The following is a 15,862-nucleotide window of genomic DNA, read 5'->3' on the forward strand; positions in this document are numbered from 1 at the left end:
CTTACTCTTTAATTGTTAATATTTGTCACTGACTATAACATTCACAATAGAAGAAGAGCAAACATTGCAAGAACATTCTATGAGAAAAGAACAATTTATGTCCCTACCCAATGAAAACCAAGTCCAGTCTACATAACATGGTTTGGCATCATCTGATAACATTTTACACATTTCTATTCACTAGAATCCAAAACTAGAACTGAAAACCATAAAAACCTTATTTAACCTTACATTTATGAGCTTGATGTTGAAGTTTCTCTTTTCAGGACTGGTAAATGTATTTACTGAGTCTCCTTGCTTCAAACCACTCCACTTCTCTGACTTAAATTCTTCTTGAAACAGTTTAGATTTTATGAGGGCCCTCTATGTAAATATCAACTGATGTGTTTTTGGCATTTTGGGCAGAGTTAAACTCATCTATGTAAACTTCTTTCTACTGTGAACTATTTCTACTAGTGAACTATTGCCTTTATTTGCAATAGAAGCATCAAACATTTAATAGAAATAATTTATTTTTTGTGCCTTTGTTACAGGGCCCAAACACAAAAATCTCCAGAAAACACAGGTAAGTGAATACTGGCAGACCCTAACAACAAGAAGTGTTTAAAAATATTAAAATGTTAAATTAATACTTGCAGAGCAGAGTCAACAGAGGGGAGCAGGGTTAGGAACCAAAAATCCAAAACAATAAATGAAAATATGGGAGAATAAAGAAGTTTCAAAAAGGAAAAGTGTAGATGCAGGACAACAAGTAAGAAAAAGTATTTTTAATGAGAAAAGATGGTGAAGTAAGGCAAAAGCAGAGACTTTTACCTGAGAATAGACAAAATGTCTTTATTTAACCCAATAAATTGTATCAGTGCTTATATATTTCTGTTCCAACATCTCGACCCCTGCCTTTCCTCCTAGCATCACTGTATTAGAGAGGAAAGCTGAAATTAAAAAAAACACCAAACCCTTCTTTTATGAAAGCTAAAATAGTCTCAAACAAGAAGAAGTCTTAAATAAGAAGTCTGGGCTCATTCTGAAAGCATTTTGCTTCAAATTATACAATTTAAATTGGATTAAGTGGGACAAACTTGAAGTGCCAGCACCCAGGCTGTGTCACAGCAGGGCAGCTTTATCTTGGTTTTGAATCAGGATGTGCCCTCATCAGTGCCAGCCTGCCTCTGAAAGAACAGTTCCTTCCTGGGGCACACACTGAGGTCCAGAACTCACCTGGCATTTGCTGGGTTTGTTCTTGTCGTAGTTCTGATGGTCACAACACAAAGCAGCACACTCCATTTTCAGAAGGCTTCAAACCTGTTTTTATTCTAGCATGCATGCTTTTTATACATTCTTACAGAACTCATGCATTTACACTTTGCTCATTGGTCATGAGAGACAAAGTGCTCACTGGAACGGGCAGTTGCAGGTTTCTCTTATTTCTCCTTCTTCCTTTCTTGATTTCTATATCAATGACCTTGGTAGAAAATTCTTTTGGGGTAAACATGGATCATCTTATCAAACTTCTCTCTGGCTCCCAGAAGTCGCTGTGAAACCTCTGGCACACTTTGTGTCAAGTTGTTACATCTCTGACAAAGGTGTCCATGCTCAGAAATGTGTGGTTGTGTTTCTTTGCACAGGGTACGCTCAGGATGATGGTGGCTGGTCTTCATTTGTGAGTATTTGGGTGAAGAAAACCCCCTGGCTCAGAGGGCTCTCTGTTCCTGCCCTGGCTGTTGGGCAGCACAGCTGGGGCAGCTGGGGAGGACAAGCAGGAGCAGGAATGGTGGGAGTGGCTGCATACAGAATTCCTCACTGAGAAAAGGTTCTCCCCAGAAATTCAGAATTGCCTTCCTATTCCACTGCTCGATAGAGGCTCCCAAGCTATGATCAAGTCCCCAGAGAACCACAGCTGAGTTTTACACGCCTGTTTCAAGCTCTTAAATGAGGTGGCTAGAGGTGCAAGGTTGCTGTGTTATTCAATGGCAAATCCTTGCCATTTTATTCTCTAGAGCCAACTTGTTTAACAGTATTTTTTAAAAAAAGCCATTTAGCCTGCAGAAGCTCCTTTTGGCATAGGAAATGCCTCAACAAGGTCTTCAGGTGAAACACACCCACCCCAGCTGCTGATGCACAGCCTGAGTCTATGAAGATCTCTGAGGCTAACCCGTTCTAATGGCTTTTGTCCAAAAATAAGAGGGAGAGGCATTTTTAGAAGCCTCTTGTTACTAAGTTCACAGGAGATTTGCTGGTATTCTGCGAGCACAAGAGATAAAAGTAACCACCTACAGAGCACGTGGGCTCTGTGCCAGGGCAGAGGACTCTGGAAATTCCAGCTGTGGTACCAATGACAAATGGAGGGTTCTTTTTCTCTCCAGCCTTGGCAGATTGCACAGATGTGCAGTGACCATATTGACACTGTCCCCTTGTGAGGTCCTGCAAACGAGGCTGGTTTGGGTCAGGAGGACACCAAGACCCAAACCAAAGACCTCAGTTTTAATGAATTATTTTCACAAGTTAGGTTGCATGCTGTAGAGGGCCCGTTAGAAAGCAAGAATGAATATCAGCAGCATCAACTGCTGCTCCACTGTGTTCCTACAAGCACTGGCTGGTTTTCTGGTGCTTTGTCTGTTCCCTAAAACACTTCATGCATTTCAGCAAACTTGCACCTTTTCTTGACCTCCCACTGCACTCACTGTCATCGAATGAGATTTGTTTCCTTTCTTGAGCTCTTGAGTGCTCCATGCATTAGTGGAATGTTTCCTCCTTTCCCTGTATTATTTCAACAGATTTTTCCCCCTCAAACTGGTTGTGAAAGTTTGGTATTTTCCAGAAAAGACCACAAGGTGAAAGGCCACAAGGAAACTGCTCTGCAGGGTTTAGTGCTCTCTTCCAGCATCCACTTTTTATGCTCATTTGCCAGGATGATGATGATGATGACTATGAAAGCCCTGATGAAGACCAGGAAAAGGAAGATGAGGCTGACTATGAATCACCAACAGAGGAACCTGAGGAAGCGGAACATGACAGTGATGGCTATGAGCCACCTCCATCCAATAATGAAGAAGCACATCACAGTGTCATATTTCCTGCCAAGTCACTGCCAAGCAGCACAGATTATATAGGTAATTACTAAAAATTAAGTGCTATTAATAATTTACAAATTAGATTTTCCCATGTTATGAGCCACATTTTAGGTGGCTGATAATGGAATATGGAAGGTTTTTCCTTGAAGGTAACAGTGTAGTTCATAAGTAAGATTTAGTGATACAAACGCTGTGAGTTTGTGACTTTTAAAGTTACATTTTCTACTTTGGACAAGCTCTGTTGGAATAAAGATTAGTTTTGTGTGATGTGTGCATTACTTGGCCTTTGATTTGCACCTGTATGAAGTCACACACATTACACGCTGCAGTAGCTTTAGCAGTGCAACCTTGGACAGAGCAGGTTGTCACAGCAATGCCAAAAAAACTCTAGTGAAACTTGGGAAAAGAACAATCAGCTGTCCCTGCCTGTCATTGTTTTATGTCTGAATCCTCAGCAGCCTGGAGCTGTGGAGTCCATTCAGGAGCACAAAGCTGCCATTCAGGTTGGCTGGTGTTTCACACACGGTGCTGCAGGGAATGAAATAAATCCTGTGGCCCAGAGCCTGGCAGGGGATCACCCCCAGGGACAGACCAGCCTGGAACTCCCAACACAACACTGATGCTAAAGCTGCTGCCAGTCAAATCCTACAGCAGTGTCTTGTTTATTAACTTCAGTAGCCAGGTTTTTGTATGGGCTCTTTCTCATAAAGATAGAATGACTATTAATAATAATAACCAAATTCTGTGTAGTTGTTTAGTTTGGGATTTCTGTTTTTTTTTTAGACAGACCTACAACAACCAGATCAGCACATCAGCCTCCACATCAGCCTCCAGTACCACCCCACCGACCTGGCCCAGCCTCATTTGGGGGAAGAAGTGCTACTGTATGTTCCTGTCTTAATATCTCACCTATTTTCTACCCCAGGACCTTCTTAGGAGTCCAAGTGTAGGGCCATTTTTATTCACCTAGTGTATGAAGAGGAAGCCTATCAAATCTATCAAAATAGATTCGAACTCTGTTACAAGGTGGTCATTGTTCAAGGAACAATTCAATTTCATGGGAGAAATATATTTAATTATTTTATATTACTTCATTGATTCTTACACTGGAGATATACTCCTACTTGTGAATGCCTCTCCCACATCAATTATATATTTTTAAGGGATATGTCTGTTTTGAAAACAAGGTTATATTTTTCCAAGCTATACTTCTAGCACTTACCCAGTTGAATTAGGACCAGATAAGAGACTGTGTAATCAGAATGTTGATGACCAAGATTTGATTCCTTTCTTTCCTGCAGTGAATACTTCAAAACTGAAAGCTCTTGTGCTGTTGACAGCTGAGACCATAGGTTCAGTGTTTGCCATAACAGATGTACTCTAAACCTAGCAATGTTTACACAAGTAAAGGTTTAGGATGTGATGGAGGGGCTGATGCAGTGTCACAGAGATACAGCAGTGTTGTTGGAGTTCTTTCCTTTGACAATACACCTTCCCTTCCCGAGGAGACATCTCACTGGAGTGTTGGGAGGCACAGCAGATGGAGGCAATTCTGCATCCAACAAAAATCACTGATTTTGGTCTTGCTTCAGGAGGGTGCGTGCTCACTGTCCTCCCTGCAGTGAGCAGAGACCTGCTCCTTATGCTGTGCCACCCAAGACTGGCAGATGAGTGTGGTGGGGTTAATATACTCCAAACAGAAAGGTGAAGACACATTTTAACCACTTGTGGAATATCTGTTCTAGCTGCCAGCTTTCCCTCCTCCACCAAGCAACAACGACTTGAGCAGAGACAGAAACATGAAGCCTTTGAAACGTGAGTACAGCTGGTGTTCTCTTTGTAAAGCTTTCCCACAGCCTGTGCAGCACTTCTTCCTCTTTTCCCTCAGTCCCACTCTCTTCTGCTACTCATGCAGGAGTCTGAATTGTTGTTTTAAGAACAACTGTACTCATACAATTGTACTCATACAGGGGTATGAGTTGTTGAATTGTTGTTTTAAGAAGTAACACCAGTTCTAATCTATGCAAAATAAAGATATATTGACCTGTACCAGCAAATGATCTCACACAGTTGTTGTGTTTAGCCCCAGCTCCTTCCATAGACAGAAGCACCAAACCCTCTCTGGATCGCCTTGCTCCCCCATATGAAAGAGACAGCCCAGGATCAGGTCAGTATTTGCTCACATTAATATCACTGGGGTAGCTTTAATTACTGAAAATCATCAGTTTGTATATAATTAATGCAAAAGAAAAAGGCTCAACCAAATGTAATCAAAGTAATATGTTTATAAATAAATGGTGTGAGGAGAGCTTACAAAGTGGGAGAGAAATTTCATGCAGAAAACAGCAACGCCGGGTCAGACAGGTGAACAGAAATACATTATGAGAACCCTGTGCAATAAAGGTTTGATGTACACCTAGGTGATTGAACAAGGAAATATTTAGTAGGTTAAGGAAGAAACCACCTTTGCATACAAAGGTAATGAAACTCTGCATACACTGCTGTAGGTAATGTGGCAACAGACTTAAAAGAAGGCTGAGAATTAATAAGACAGAAAAAAATGGCATTTCCTTTAGACCTGAAAACCACATTATATAAAACATCTACAGATATGACTCTACAATTTTATTTATTATCTAAACTTTTATCTGTTACATAATGGCAAGAAAGTATCCAGTAGTTCAAAGCTGAACCTTAGATAATGTGATTGTGACATGTGCCATGTTGAAAATGTTTAAATTTCCCTCCAATAGGGAAAGAGATTGCAATTTTACCATCACTTGCAAAGCCAAAATATTTTTGTGGTTTACATCTCAGGATATGATTTCTTCAACCAGCAAGATTAACTTTCAATTTTATTCAAAACTCATTTATTTCATAGGAAGTTTAACTAATTAACTTCCACTTTTTCTAAATGTAAGCTTTTACTGTTTTCAGGGAAGAAGCCAGGCATTCCTGAAAAGGTAATTTTTTTTTTTGTGATTATTGATAGTTTTTGCCTATTTGGATACACTTACATATTCTCTTAACTATTCCTTGTTTTACAGCCTCTGGTTTCACAGCTAAGGTAAGATTTGTTCTTTGCAAATGATCCTCTCATTGCCAGTATTCCCCAGTTATTTTTTAATAAGCAGATTTTGACTTTATTTCATCATCTCACTCTGTTTTAGATCCCTGGGAGAACAGTTAGCAATGATGCCAAAACCTCCTGTCCCACCAAGTGACAGATATGAAAGAGGCAACCCACCTCCTCTAAGGAAGCAAAGCCCTGGGAAGTAAGTGCTTGTGTGATTGAAATTCAGTAAAGAAGAAATGAAATTTAACAAAAATATGCACAAGCAACACAGGATGGTCTGATTTACTGGTACTGCATGACAGCAGGGTCTGTGGGTATCAAAGTTTTGGTTCATTAATATGCACAGGATGTGCTTGAAGCTGCAGAAAGGTGTGAATGCAGAAAAACTCTCCAGTCATATCTGGAAGAGCCATTACGTGGGGCATGACTCACTCCCAAGCTGTACAAAGATATAGATGATCCTTGTTTCTTCCAGCAGAGCAAGTTCTTGCTCTAGGGAACATTCTTACATGAGTTCTATTGCTGTTGTTTAAGGGTGTTAGAAAAGGAAAATTGTACTTTCATCCCATTGATTTTATTAGCCTGCAAAGCTGCTTCTTAACAGGCAGCAGCATTTTCTTAGCAGAACTGCATCATTCCCCAGCCTTTTCTAGAGCACCTGGGGCTGAACACTGACTGTACTTCAAACAAGAGAAGAAATAATTGAGATCTGCTAACCAGCCAGCATAATTGATCAGCGAAGCAAAGCCTGATGTCGTTATGATGTGCTCCAGCAGTGTTGTCAAATATTATGAATTCAAGACTTGAAGACTAATGTTTCATCATTGTACAAGCTTGTTTTAAGCTCTAATCTTACAATCAATTAATCAGACATTTTTCTTGTTGATAAAATCAAGATGGGCTAAGGACTAGAATAATGCATTAGATTATGGCTGAAAATTAGAATTTTAGATGTTTTTGTGAGGAAAAAAGAGTGTTTCTGCATCCATTGATCTTTAAAACTTACTATAAATTCATGTTCTAGTTGAAAATACGGCCTAATGCACATGAAGTGAATGAGTATTCCATCTGTGATGAATGTTTTGTTTTCATTTCAGGCACAGTTGGCCACCACACAAGAAAAATGAAGTAAGTACAGTTTCAAAGCATATATTTATATATTAAAAGTATAGGGGTTACAGTAAAATTAAATACCTGTATAAACTAATAATGCTGGAAAAGGTAAACTTGTTTCTTTTATAAATTGTAAGCAATACTCATGGATCTTTCATGGCACATGGGGTGTTTTTGAACAGTTCTTCTGTGTCAAGCTCAGTTTGTTCCCTGAGAATTTTTATCTTGGATAACAGGAAGAAGAAGGCCAGAATTTCTTCTATGACATGGGAGAAGTGGTTTTGCTTAAAAAAGATTTGAGCTTCTGGGGATTTTTTTCAGCTTAAGCTGACCTAAAAGCTTCACTTTCAGATAACTCTGAGAGTCTACACTTACTTGAAGGAAGTTTATATCTCCTGAGAATTTCTGATTATTTTAGGTCAATATGCTTTATGGGACATCTACCACACATCTTGGTTAAAACTTTAAAGCTTAAAAAACTTCAAAAATTATTTGGTGTTGCATGAAGACAATACACCCAACATTGTAGAGGGAAGTGACATTGTAGCTATTAGAATCCTTGTAATCCTTGCATACTCAAAATTGACCAATGTCCAGATTTTGTTTTGTAAAACATTCTTAAGAACTGTGCTATAATATGTGGCTAATTTTTTTTTTTTTGCTCCACAGGATGAAGAAGACAGTAAGTATTTCTACAGGGATTTTTCAGACTTGAAATCTTTCTTTGTCTTAGTTCTAAAAAAAAAAGTAAAAAGGAAATTACTTCAGTTGTTTTCTTAGAGCCATTTCTAAAGTCAGGTTGTACCTTGATAGGCAGTAGAATTCTTATAAAGTGCCTGATGCAGATTTACACATCAAAGCCACAAACCCCAGGAAATCAACAGCTAATAGCTTCCTTCAGTCAGCCAGTTAGCAGCCAGCAGGATTTCTTATTTTGGAATACATTACATTAGAGAGATTTGTGTTCTGCACACAGCATCAAACAGCTGGAAACAGAAACCTGGTATCTCCCAGTCCCCAGCAAACCCTGCTGGCACCAGGCTCTGTGCAATGTTAGCCACCTTCATGAACAGCAGCAGAACTTCTTCCATGGGCCACCAGTGTTTATAAACTACTGCAGAATGCTGATTTCTGAAACTGAGTTGTAAAGTGACTCCATAACAGAAGCAGGACATTTGGCCAAGCCTCTCTGAATTATCACTGCCCCTAAGCCTCCATAAACAATAAGGTTATTTAAGCTGTGCAGAGCACAGTTAACCTGTTCCACTCCTGCTAGTTCCGGTCTGAGGACACTGTAGAAAGAAAATGTTTTATTTCATGCTGGGAGAAATCTCAGAATGATGTTCAAAAAGGTGAGATCAACTCTGCTATTTAGAAGCAACATGACAAGAAGAAAACACATACCACCTTCTGCAGTTAAGGTACCTGAATTTTGGCTTATCCAAAACAGATGTTAGAAAATGTAAATGTTGCTCAAGCCAGTTCCAGTTTAATTTTAGTTTTAATACCTACTTTTAAGTTCTTAGCTGAGCTTATGAGTTTCCAGTCTGTAACACATCAAGGACTATTTATTGCATTATATTTATCTAATTAAACAGCAGTAAGGTGAAGAATTTCTTCATGCTACTTCACTTAAGAATATCTCATGTAGGATTTAAATTTCCTTCTCTTCCTCTCCCCAGCTGCCCTGCAAAGACCCGTGCCACAGCTGTCCTTGCCCCCATACAGCTCCAATGCATTCCCACCCAAATCTGTCAAGCCTCCACCTAAGCCAGGATCCAACACCATTCCTCCTGCAGAAAGGTTTGTTTCACCATTATGGGTCATTCCTTTTGAATCTCAGTCTCTTGGTAGTTCATTACTGAGCCTGTGCCCTTGCCTCACACAATGCTAATTAGTGCTGTTCCTACTATCAGGAGAATCCTTTATAGAATTGAAGATCTGTATCAGTGGAACAGAGAGTGTACATCAGGCAACCAAGAAAAAGCCATGAGTCTCTCTGTTTTATGGCAAGGAATTTTTTTAAACTGATGCATTGGAGTGGCCTCCTAGAAGAGAGGCTAGACAAACTTAAGAGAGTAAAAGCAGGTATTTATGGAAGGCCTTCAATAGGTACACCTTGGGCAGTCAAAAGCCCCCAAGGGGCTACACCCAGGATGGACAATGGTCATGAGTTTTTCAGACAATTTGAAGTTTGGTTCATTTACATCTCAGGGGTTAATCCTCCAAATTACAACTCCAGGTAATGGAGTAATTTACTTCAAATTATCCCCCCAGCTCACTCTTGTTTACACCTCTGGGTCCTGAGACAATCAGGTGTCCTTGAGTTCCAGGCCTAGAGAAGAATTGTTTTATCTCAATGAATGTCAGCAGCTGACAGGCCATGGAGTTTTAGAGCTATACACTAAAGCAGTGCAGGATCTGAAAAATAGAAAAGCTAAATCCTAAGGCATCAAGACCCTACAAAGTACAAAGCTTCCATTCTTAAGACACCCATTGCTTGGAGGGTTCATAGGAATGACCAGTTCTTTTGGAAAGGGATCATCTCCTACAAAACTAGGTAGGATTCAGGACAAAGGGGTCCTGCACACTCCAGGACCCCTTAAGTGTTAGAGCTACAACTCCTCACACTTCGAAACTAAAAATCTCCACAACCCTGGTTGTCTGGAGTTGAATCTGAAAGAATTTCACCTCCCTTTCACTAAATGTTACTCTAATGGTTGATAATTCCTATTTAAAATTGTGAACCTTGCTGCAATTTTTTCCCAGCTTCAACTTACAAATATTTGTTATGCCTTCACTTGCTAGACAGAAGAGCCCCTAATTAAATTTGATTTCTGATTTACCATACAACAGACTTAGACTTTGATGACTTAGAGTGGGCTCCTTGAGTCCATATCTGATGCACATTTTCTAATCTCTGTATTTTTTAATGGCTCTTTGATGAATTCCTCATATTTACCATCATTCTCTGGAACTGCTGACACCAAAACAAATACTGCAGTAGCAATAGCAAGGTCATATGCAAATTGAACTATTCCTATGATGAACATTTCTGCTTATATTCAAAAAGCATTGCCAAATTTTGCTGTAGCAGAGGCCCCTGGGTTGACTGATTCTCTCCCATAAATCAAGTAATGATAGGGTGTTTTTGTTGTGCAAACAAAATTAGCATATTTATCTCAGAGACTTTTTAACAGCTCATTTAAGCAGAAGAGAAATATGAACAGTAAAGGAAAGGAGTGCAGGCAATTTGTTCTCAATTAGGTGAAGAAAGAAAAAAAAAAGCCCCAGAAATTGAAGAGTGGGACTCCAATTTGAGCAGTTTTGGATGTTGTTTGAGGTTAGCAGAGATCTCTGGACATCTTCTGGTCCAACCCCCTACCCAACAAGGTCACCTTGAACAGACTGCCTTTGAATGTCTCCAAGGAAAGAGAGATTCCACAACATTCTTGGCAACCTGCTCCAGTTCTTGCTTGCCCTCACATTAAAAAATATTTCCTGATGTTCAGAGGGAACCTCTGGTCTTGTCACTGGGAGCAGTGAAAAGAGCCTGGCTCTCCCTTCAGGTATTTATATGCTTTAAAAGATCTCTCCTGAGCCTTCTCAGCTTCCAGCTCCTCAGCCTTTCCTCTTGTGGAAGATACCCAGTCCCTGATGTTGCTGGCCCTTCCCAGCTTGCAACATAAATGTGAAGCTGCATTTTTATCAACAATGTTACAGAAGCAGTAGAAAAATAACTCTGTGAGTGGAACCCCCGCAGCGAGAAAGGTCTGGTGAGCCCCTGTGCGTGCTGCTCTGGGGAAGGACAGAAACATTCCCTGGGAAAACTCCACAAGCTGAATGCTCTCCTGCATTGATCCTGCTGCAGAAATCTCTGTGGCCTTTACTGATTACCTTATTGGCAGATACTGAGCTCCAGGTAAACTTAAAGGTGGATCCGCTTACACAAAAAGAAGGAAAGAAAAAACAAAAAGAAGAAAACAGAAGGCTCTCCTCACTCTGCACAGGTCTCAAGGGGCTCTCACATTCTGTAAAACTGGCACAAAGTCCAGGTGATCAGAGCACAGAAATGTTATAGAGAAATGTTGTAGTTATACTGACTACTCTTTTGTTTTATTATTATTTTTTTAAACAGTGCTAGAAACCTGTCTTCAACTGGCTCTCTACCACCACGCTTCCATCCAGGTTTGCATCCTACATCCTTACATTGTCTTTCTTTTTTAGGTGAATGAAAGTTGAAAGGCAGTTTCAGCGCAGTCAATATAATAGCTTTTTTTTTTCTATGTATGTTTCTGCTTGGACTGTGAACAGAAAACTATCAAATTCCTGAAAGGAATCACTTAGTCTGAATTAAAGATTTTGGGCTTTTTCTTCCCCATGAAGTTTGGGCTTCCTGCCTCGTTCACCTAGTGTCAAAACTTCATAAAACCATCCTTTTCTGTACAGTACTGAGAGCTGAGCTATGCAAATCACTGTGGTATGCTAATACTCCCTAAAAAGATTAGCAAATGCTTTTCATGTGAAATATGCTCCATATTTATCTTGTAAGAAAAAAAATAGAGAAAACTTAGACATCAATTGCTTTACAAGTAATTTTTTTTGCACAAGGTAACAGCTGTGTCCTACAGTGACATTTTTTACTTTCTAATTGCTGAGAAGGTAAGGATTGCAAAGAGACAATGTTACTTCTGTCTCTAAAGAAACCAAGATGCTCTCAAGTGAGTAACTGTGGTACAGAAACTGATAAAATGTCACCCCTATTTCCAGTTCATCTGTTCTTATGGAGATCTGAACCACAAGAGCTCAGTTAAATTCCCTGTGCACCAAAGATGGATTGTAACAAACCTGGCTCTCATAGAGAAGCCTAAAGCTGATTTCAAATAATTTCTAGGTGTCTCAGTAGCAGGGTGATAAAAATACTTTATGCTTCATAAAATCAAGATCCTACACCCTGGGTGCACAGATGAAGTTATTTTTCTGGTTTTAACATTGTTTTTCTACTTTTGTACCTCTGAAGGCAGCAACAGCAGATCTCCTTCCAGAGGCCCAGCTGACATGAGACCTCCACTGCCAATTCCTAGCAGACAGACTGTTCACCAGGCAAACACAGAGCAAGATGAGGTACAAAACATGAACCACACCTGTAAAGACTGCAAGTTTTCTAGTTTTGAGAGACAACACCTTTCAAAGTTGTTTTTCTAGTCAGTAGTCACTGTCAGGACACTACTGAGTGCTTTCAGTTTCCTTTTCTATGTCAAACTGTAGTGCCTTATTTTGTCCTCACCGAGAAAAACAACAATAGTTGAACCCCAAAAGAGCAAAATAAGAAAAAGGCTTGTTTTCTGGATTACTTGTTTTGCACAACTGCCTTCAAGCAGTATCGAACTTTCAGTTCTCTTTCCACAAAACTTTGATATGTAAAGGACTCATTGAGTGCATTTTTGCTTCACATTTCCTTAAATAAAACAAGTTTAGAGCAAACCATTCATGGTGATAACACTGCTGGGCAATCATAAATAGTGCATTTACAGGAAGTCTGCACAGTTGTCTCAGATGATAGCTAAAAACAGACAGACAAAGGCAAAGGATGCCTTTGTGCCTAGTGTCCAGGTAGACAAAAGAGAATATGCCATTTAAAATCTTTCACTGAAAGTATTTGGAAATATCTGTTTTCTTAGCTTACCTGCAGGGCCGTAATATCTAGATCTGTAATATTTTCAAATTTATCAAAGCGAGCAGGTAATTTAAAACAATTTAGCAGCACTTTCCATGCCACAATAAATGTGTGATCCGTGACACACAGAGATTCTGCACACAGACTCACATATCCTCACACTGCAGTTTCTCTCTACTTATTTGCATGTTGCCATTCCCTGGCAGCTGACCTTGTCCTTGTCCTTGTCCTGTCCCCAGCTCCAGGGCTCTCTGAAGGATGAGTGGTACGTGGCCTTTGTCAGCCGGCCCGAGGCAGAGGCAGCGCTCCGCAGGATCAACAAGGTACTGCAAATCCCACCCTTGTCTGGGCATACAGCACAGCAGAATGAACTGCAGGTTCAAACAAGGTTTATGGAAAAAAAAAAGTGGAAATAAATGAAATATAGAATATTTAATATTAAATACAAAAATAGACATAAATACATTTAAAATGTCATAAATATTTATAATAGTTTAAATAAATACATTTAATTTAGAAATAAATAATTTAAAAATAAATGTATTATATATTTATAATAATAATATATTATTAAAACAATAGACTAAATATATGTTAAATAATAATATGGCCTATAAAATATATAATAGTTAATATATAATCTTTAATACCATAAAGATAAATAGATTTATTGCTGTGGGAGTTGTGGTTACCCTGTGCTGCATCACGCATTTGCCATGAGCTGAAGATGGCATGTGCACCATTCCAGTGACTTGTACTGAAGTCCAGTTCATGAGGTCCTTTAAGTGCCTTTAAGAAAGGGATTTCAATAGAAGATTTGTCAAAATAGATCTGAGACTAAGAAAAGTAGAGATAGTGATACAGCATCACTGCCTTTATCTAAATTACACAATGTCATTATTTTAAGCTGTCTATAAATCCATCACGTAGGAAACGTGATTGGCACTTAGTGGAAATGAACTTCTCTTCTGGTTAAAGTGATGTAAGGTTGGTCTTTTCACTTCCTCCTTCAATGGAATCTCTCCCTCATACAACACCATTCCTACCTTCCTTTAGAATCTGCTTTTGTAACAGAGAGGAAAGTTTGAAGTGGCAAACTGAAAGACAACACATTTGTCAAAAGACCTAAATGCTTTAATGGTGCAGTTTCTCTTATCAGAAAGGAAAAAGATTTCAGAAAGAAGAAAAGCTTAGAAGCACAAGTGCTCTAGTGAAAGTTGTTACACTGAGCAAACCCAAATGTCTGCTATTTGTCATCTTTCATTTCTTACCGTTTCAGGATGGAACATTCCTGGTGAGAGACAGCTCAAGGAAAACAGTGACTCACCCCTATGTCCTGATGGTGCTGTACAGAGACAAAGTGTACAACATCCAGATCCGCTACCAGGAGCAGGAGCACTTGTACTTGTTAGGAACCAGCTTGAAAGGAAAAGAGGTACCACGCGTTTTTCACTCCAAGGCATCTCCTGCCTTGTTCCTCAGTGTCAGATGACTGTTCTCCTGGGCTGGAATTCTGCTTCTTGTCTCAGTTATTCATGGGAGAATATTGTTACTGCTGGAAGCAGAGTCAGGTTATGCTGTTTGCTCTCAGGGAGTGAAGGGGTGGCCTTAGAACACAGCCATTAGAAATCCACGTGCCTGCCTAGGGAATGTTTGTTTCCCACTGAGATACCAGATAAGGGAAATGCAGAGCTGAGAGCTAATCCATACCTGCCAAGTTCCAGCTTTGCTCCCAGGCTGGTGGCTCAGCCCCAGCCTGCAGGACTGTGTGGGTTTGCTGGCACCAGACAGACTGCTCTGCACATTCCTGGCAGGTCTGATCCAGACAGAACCCCTGAGCTGATCAGCCACCTCTGAACTCTCAAGTGCAGCCATCACATCAAGCACAGTGGCAACAGCATGTGTTAAGCAGACCAAGACTGTATAAATTAATTATACAACATTGCAGCAGCTTGTACAGAGTTACTGAACAACACATCATGGCAGGAATGAGAACACTTGATCTGAACCTTATATATATTTTTATAATATTGATAAATATTTAGAATTTTAAAATACCCTTTTGTTTCTACTGGTTACTAATAATTCTGACATTTTGTCCTTAGTCTTCTCATTTTTTCCATCCCACAGGAATTTTCTTCTGTAGCAGATATCATTGACCACTTCCAAAGGACCCCCCTTCTTCTGATTGATGGAAAAGACAGAGGGTCAAGAAACCAGTGCATGTTAAAATATGCTGCAGGACATATTTAAATGAAACTTTAGAGAAGATCACATATAGTACTGAAGCCTTCTGAAGTTTATAAACTTGAAGATATTTCCCTTTTCAGCAAACTAAAATCATGAAGTCATTAAAATTCACAGTTTCAAAGAAAAAGGACTATGTTATTTTAAAATTATGCCTTAAATACAGTACTCTATAAATATAATTTTCCTACAAAGTGTCCATTAATCATAAAGCACATGAGATTTTTTTTTTCTTCCAAGATATGTATATCTTCTTGAAATTATTTCCACACCAAATTTGATGAACCATAAATAAATATCCATACAAGCCTCTGCTTTCATAGGAGCTCTTTTCTTGGATCAGAATTGCAGCAACAATTTTGTTATTTGGAGTGATACAGAGTAGACCCAAACATTGTCAAAGCTGTGGAGTAGACAGAATAAAAGCCAATTTTTTCCTCAATAAATCTAACTCTGCTCACTTCTATGAAAAGATCAACTCAGATCTGAAGAACACCCAGGTTTCAGTGGCACCAAAACCCCTCCAACCCTGGAGATGCAGGTGCCTGCCAGGATCTGTGTCTGGGTTATCCAGCTGTGAAAGTGCTTGTTCCCACTTTTCCAGAACACCACACCCACAGAGCACATCCTCCCTGCACAGCACTGGGGATCCCATGCCTCAGCCCACAGCTGGAAGTT

General features: G+C 39.6%; 1 protein-coding gene across 1 annotated transcript in view; it reads left to right on the forward strand.

Annotated features, from left to right (window-relative positions):
- The window catches only part of LCP2 (lymphocyte cytosolic protein 2), a 28,039-nt gene extending 12,537 nt beyond the window's left edge, over positions 1 to 15,502 (forward strand). Inside the window, exons 5-21 of the mRNA XM_039701762.1 lie at positions 534 to 565; positions 1,626 to 1,660; positions 2,909 to 3,110; positions 3,855 to 3,955; positions 4,817 to 4,886; positions 5,155 to 5,238; positions 6,009 to 6,034; positions 6,119 to 6,138; positions 6,242 to 6,346; positions 7,245 to 7,275; positions 7,930 to 7,942; positions 8,943 to 9,063; positions 11,399 to 11,448; positions 12,281 to 12,384; positions 13,177 to 13,260; positions 14,217 to 14,372; positions 15,068 to 15,502. Coding sequence (XP_039557696.1) covers positions 534 to 565; positions 1,626 to 1,660; positions 2,909 to 3,110; positions 3,855 to 3,955; positions 4,817 to 4,886; positions 5,155 to 5,238; positions 6,009 to 6,034; positions 6,119 to 6,138; positions 6,242 to 6,346; positions 7,245 to 7,275; positions 7,930 to 7,942; positions 8,943 to 9,063; positions 11,399 to 11,448; positions 12,281 to 12,384; positions 13,177 to 13,260; positions 14,217 to 14,372; positions 15,068 to 15,190 — 1,357 coding nt within the window. The 3' untranslated portion in view covers positions 15,191 to 15,502. The remainder of the gene's footprint in view (positions 1 to 533; positions 566 to 1,625; positions 1,661 to 2,908; positions 3,111 to 3,854; positions 3,956 to 4,816; positions 4,887 to 5,154; positions 5,239 to 6,008; positions 6,035 to 6,118; positions 6,139 to 6,241; positions 6,347 to 7,244; positions 7,276 to 7,929; positions 7,943 to 8,942; positions 9,064 to 11,398; positions 11,449 to 12,280; positions 12,385 to 13,176; positions 13,261 to 14,216; positions 14,373 to 15,067) is intronic.
- The last annotated feature ends 360 nt before the right edge of the window (positions 15,503 to 15,862 follow it).

Source organism: Passer montanus, unplaced genomic scaffold (assembly GCF_014805655.1).
Source record: "Passer montanus isolate IOZ18808 unplaced genomic scaffold, ASM1480565v1 scaffold15, whole genome shotgun sequence".
In the NCBI taxonomy this organism is placed as follows: Eukaryota; Metazoa; Chordata; class Aves; order Passeriformes; family Passeridae; genus Passer; species Passer montanus.